Here is a 5,259-nt window from a genome sequence, read left to right as displayed (position 1 = left end):
TGTGTTAAGTTTAATGTTATGTTGTAAGTGAAGTGTTCATGTACATTGTATATATAAACAATTGTGAAAAATACCAATAAACAGTTAAATGACAAAAAAAAAGCACACAAAGGAAATTCACTCTAATATCCTTCCGCCAGTCCTGAGAGTTTCCATGACTCAGACTATCAGACAAACGCCTGTCAGAGCCATGTCTCAGCTGCAGAGTGTCTGAATTTATTTTATCCATTTTTTTGTTTTCTTTTGTAGTCTTAGGTAAACTGTTTGTAGCTGTTTAAATTTTCATTAAAAGTTTTTTAGCTGTTTTCATGGGCTGTGGTAAAATGTTTTTATTTGAAACACTAAAAATGCGATTAAAAAAAAGAAGACAGAAGAAATAAATAAAAGTCTCTAATTAAAAAAATCCAGTAAAAATGTTTGCTCTGACTAATAAAAAAGATATATTAAGAAAAGGTCATTTCATATTTCTGTGTGAATATTTAAAGATATGAGATCTGAAAAATATGACGAAATTATATGTTTTTGAAAAAAATATAAAAAAAAGGATGGTCTTTGATCAGATCTTTTGGCTCCTTGTGAAAATGAGTTGGACTCCCCTAGGTTCCTAAAGAAATGAGAAGTTAGAAGCTCATATATAGTTAAAGTACCATTCTAAAGTCTGAGGAGAAACCAGACAGGAGAGAGGTCAGTCAGTTGAGTGTGTGGAAAAGACCTTTTTCTTAAAAATATTGTTTTAATCTTGTCTCGTCTCTTGACATGTCTCTTGACATCCATAGTTGTCATATAAATCCTTTTATTCTACAATAATGTTCCCAAATACAACAAAGACAGGGCCTTCAGTTATGATAAAACCCATTATTTTGAAGCTATGAATGAGATTACACAGACCTGGAGAGCTGTTGCTGAAGTTCCTGAGCATGTTGGTCACATTGAGCAAAATATGAGGACTGAGCATCCACAAAGTTAATAAGGCTCTGCATGTGGTTGGTCTAAGGAGGAAAAACAAACCAAAAAATAAAAAAACACACACAAGACAAGAAGAGGCAAAAAGAAACAATCTGGAGCACCGTGACAACATTTATTGTTCAAAAACACAATAAGAGTTATTTTTTTCTGATATCAGTGTGTGTGTTTGTTTGTGTACATACATGAGTTTTGCCGATTCCTTCGACAACCTGTCTTGTGATTTCAGACTGTCGATTGAAAAGACACTGACAGATCCTCAGCTCCATCTCTGCCTACAAAAATACAGCTCTTTAATTAATACTTTTTCAATTTTTTTGCTCTCTTTCAGAAAATACTTCTCTGCAGAAACAAATTTCCACTTAAACAACCCAACAAACTGAGGTCCAAATGAATAATACAAAGAAAATAAAAATAGTGCTGCTGTTCTTAAGATCAGATTTACTAAACTGAGCAGCATTAGGTTGTACTGCGCTGGCACAGGTGGTTAAACAGAGACCAAGTATATATCATTTTATCTAAAGCGGGAAAGTGATAAATATTAATTTCTCATGAGTTTGAGCATTTATGGTTTAAAGCCACAAACAATGAAATGAACCACATTTAACCTCTTACAACATAACATGTAACACCTAAAAAATGATCAAAACAATCTCAAGCAAATGTAAACTGTAAAGTGTCCTCTATTTTTGTCACATGTCAATGTAGCTAAATATACAAAAACTGCTCTGACAACCACAGCTTCACACATACCGTCACTCCTCTTTGCACATGAAGCAAATGCCAGAGGACAGTGCGCCAAATATGTTTTTACACCCCACTTCCATATATATAGGAGTGTCTGATTCATATTCCATAAAATTCCCAATTTTCTGAAAATCACACACACAGGACATATTTAAATTTATTTGCATATTTAAACAGAGGAGTGTCAAGGGAGATGTCTTACATGCATTCAGTGTTACAAAAATTGGGACGTATGAAGGAAAGGTGTGCAGAAATATTAATGCACACAATTTGATAAATCTGAAAATTTTTGTGTTTACACACTTTTCAAATTCTGTCCATACCCTAACTTTCAGTATGAAAGTCTTTGATACATGAGACCCCTGGTCTTTACTACATTCTAAAATAAATTAAATCTAGCCTCAAGTGAACAAAAACACACAACAGATTCAACCATATCATTATTTGTTAAACTAAAATGAAGCCAAAATGGAAAAAGTTGTTAGTAAAAAAAAACTAAGTCCACAATTGCTGCTTCCACAAGATTTAAGAGGTACAGTATCAGATGTATCAATTAAGTGATCACCATGAGTGTGATCACTTCTATAAAAGGAGGAGTTTAGTCAGTTTGCTGCTCTGGAGCATAAAGGTGTGTATAACACAATGCCAAAACAAAAAGACATCAGCAATGATCTTAGAGAAGCAGTTGTTGCTGCTCATTAACCTGGGAAGGGTTAAAAACATTTAGAGTCCATCATTCTACAGGGTGAAAGATAAATTAGATTAAAAGAGGACTGAATAAGTATGACTTGCTTGGAAAGGTTGCAGAAGAAAATCTCTTCTCTCTAAAAGAACATGGTAACATGACTTAAGTTTGTAAAGTTTCATGTGAATAAACTACAAGACCATTGTAACAAATGTCATTTGGACAGATGAGACCAAAGTTGAGATGTTTACCCATAATGCACAGCAGCATGTTTGGAGAAAACCAAACACAGCATATCAGCTCAAACACCTCATACCATCTGTCAAGCATGGTGGTGGAGGGCTGAATATTTGGGCTCCTTGCAGTCATTAAGTCGACCATGAACTCCTCTATAGACCAAAGTATTCAAGAGTCAAATGGGCCATCTGTCTGACAGCTGAAACTTAGACCAAACTGGCTCTGTCTGCAACAGCACAATGACCCCAAACACAGCACCAAGTCTACAACAGAATGACAAACAAAGAAAAGAATCAAGGTGAAATGGTCCAGTCAAAGTCCAGACCTCAACCTGATGGAAATATTGTGGGGGGACATTAAGAGAGCTGTAGAAAAATGAATGTCTTCAAATGTCAATAAATTGAAACCAAATTTTAAAGAAGAGTGGGCCAAAATTCCTTCACAACCTTGTAAGAGACTGATAAGCCCTACAGAAAACAACTATTGAGAGTTGCTGCTGCTAAATGGGGTTCAGCAACAAAGCCAAGGTATATTAGCTATTTTATAGTGCAATTTTTACGAAAATCCTGATGAATTTGAGTTACATTAAACTGTAAACAATCACCTAATGATGTAGAAGTTGTATTAGGAGCATATAAATGCTAAGAAAAACCTTGAAAAATAGCATATTTTGAGAGCTATTATGGCTTTAAATAATGACATAGTGAAATCTTTTATTTTGCTACACTTGAGTTTAAACTAAATAATTTTAGAACCTGATAAAGACCAGATCATTATTATTATATCCTGATGCAAAAAAACATGAAATTCAAAGAGTCTTTCCTCGTGAATGTTCGTCATTTAGAAAAATTGAAAAAATCTGGATCATTGTTGGTTTTTGAATTGTTTGGCTACATTTTTTTACAATTTGGGCACATTTTGAACAATTATAAAACTGAAAAAGAAATTAATCTGTCAGGACTGCATGAAGAAGAATATGATAGTTACAGTATTAGAAAGTAAAGACTTAAAAGTTGGTGAACAACTTCCAAGTTGTCCCCCCTCCCCCCCCTCAGTGAAACTTTGCAGAGGTGTGAGAAAATGAATGTTGGTGCTGTTCACAAACTTCCTCTCTGCCTCTCTAAGCTGCTTTTGAAAGTTCTTGCCTGAGAAATTTCCTGAGCCCATATCTGTGTGGAAAAAAGAAAAGAAAAAAGACAAAAAAGACAAATGAGTACCAAATGGTGAAACGGTTTTTGCACATTGCCCTTGTTTTAAATAAATAAACTAAACTAAACTTCTGTCAGAGATCATGTTCATTTAACAATTACTGACCTTTAGCCATTTAACACGCAGGAAGCTGAACATGTAGGAGACATGGGCCAAGTAGTCCTCTTCCAGTGGGGAGGCATTCAGATTCTTCAAAAAATGACACAAGGAAGAGGAAAAACAGAAATAACTAAACAGCATGTATTCAGAGATCAAAGATTGTGTTAGACCTTTGCACTGATTTTAGGACCCTAATGTAACTTACTCTGGCCTCTCTCTCAGCTTCATGGGCTTTCATCAGTCGTCTCTTAGCTATATCCAAGTCCAAACGCTTGTTCACCAACATCTTATGCTCATTCTATTAAACAATTAACAATGCAAGAGGTTCACAACCAAGACTGCATTGCTGTTAGCAAAAAGGAGCGCTGGATACAGTGGGTGTTTATGTGCTTTACCTGTATCACTCTGTATTCCCCCTCAGTGAAACTTCGCAGAGGGGTGAGAAAATAAATATTGATGCTTTTCACAAACTTCCTCTCTGCCTCTCCAAGCTGCTTTTGGGTCTCTCCACACTTTATCAGTGCTGTTCCTGAACACAAACACAGACATTTGATCATTTCCACTTTGAAGAGAAAATCCAAAGAAGATGAAATTATGGACTTACCATAGGGTGTGTTAGATCCGATCTCCAGCCCAGCCTGGGTCATCTTATCTCCCAGTAACTCATGTGCATGTGGCCGAGAAGGGATGCTCCATTCCAAATGCTCGTACAGCCGCTCCTCTAACCGAGCTCCTGACAGCAAAACATCATACATCTCTTTTTTTCAAATTCAAATGATTTTAATATGTTTGAGAGAAGGTGTCACAGCGGCATAGTGGTTAGAGCTGTCACCTCCCAGCAAAAAGGCTGCAGGATCGCTTCCCAACCTGCCTTTCTGGGTGGAGTTTGCATGTTTTCACTATGCTCATGTGGGTTTACTCCAGGTACTCTGGTTTCCTCCTATAGACCAAAAATGTGCATGTTAGGTTCATTGGTAACTCTAAATTGTCCTTAGGTGTCTCGTTTTCCTCTATGTAGGCCTGTGATGGACTTGTGACCTGTCCAGGGTGTCCCCTGCCTCTCACACAGTGACTGCTGGAGATAACCACCAGCTCCCCAAGACCCAGAAAGGAGAAGAAGAGGGTAAAGAAAATGGATAGATGTTTGGGAGAAGACATGGAGCACACTTAACTTACAGGTGCTGGTCATAAAATTAGAATATCATGAAAAAGTAGATTGATTTCAGTAATTCCATTTAAAAAGTGAAACTTGTATATTATATTCATACATTACATACAAACTCATATATTTCAAATGTTTATTTCGTTTAATTTTGATG

The 5,259-nt window shown here is 36.1% G+C and overlaps 1 protein-coding gene across 1 annotated transcript in view; it reads right to left on the bottom strand.

Annotated features, from left to right (window-relative positions):
- The window catches only part of LOC108228332 (endophilin-B1), a 19,089-nt gene that overhangs the window by 8,304 nt on the left and 5,526 nt on the right, over window positions 1-5,259 (bottom strand). The window contains exons 3-9 of the mRNA XM_037977695.1: window positions 4,545-4,673; window positions 4,336-4,469; window positions 4,146-4,238; window positions 3,947-4,030; window positions 3,778-3,801; window positions 1,149-1,238; window positions 889-989 (exon numbers count right to left, since the gene is read on the bottom strand). Coding sequence (XP_037833623.1) covers window positions 889-989; window positions 1,149-1,238; window positions 3,778-3,801; window positions 3,947-4,030; window positions 4,146-4,238; window positions 4,336-4,469; window positions 4,545-4,673 — 655 coding nt within the window. The remainder of the gene's footprint in view (window positions 1-888; window positions 990-1,148; window positions 1,239-3,777; window positions 3,802-3,946; window positions 4,031-4,145; window positions 4,239-4,335; window positions 4,470-4,544; window positions 4,674-5,259) is intronic.

This window comes from Kryptolebias marmoratus, linkage group LG10, assembly GCF_001649575.2.
Source record: "Kryptolebias marmoratus isolate JLee-2015 linkage group LG10, ASM164957v2, whole genome shotgun sequence".
Taxonomy (NCBI): domain Eukaryota; kingdom Metazoa; phylum Chordata; class Actinopteri; order Cyprinodontiformes; family Rivulidae; genus Kryptolebias; species Kryptolebias marmoratus.
The sequence above is the reverse complement of the archived record's forward strand: the minus strand, read 5'-3'. Positions and strand labels throughout refer to the sequence as shown.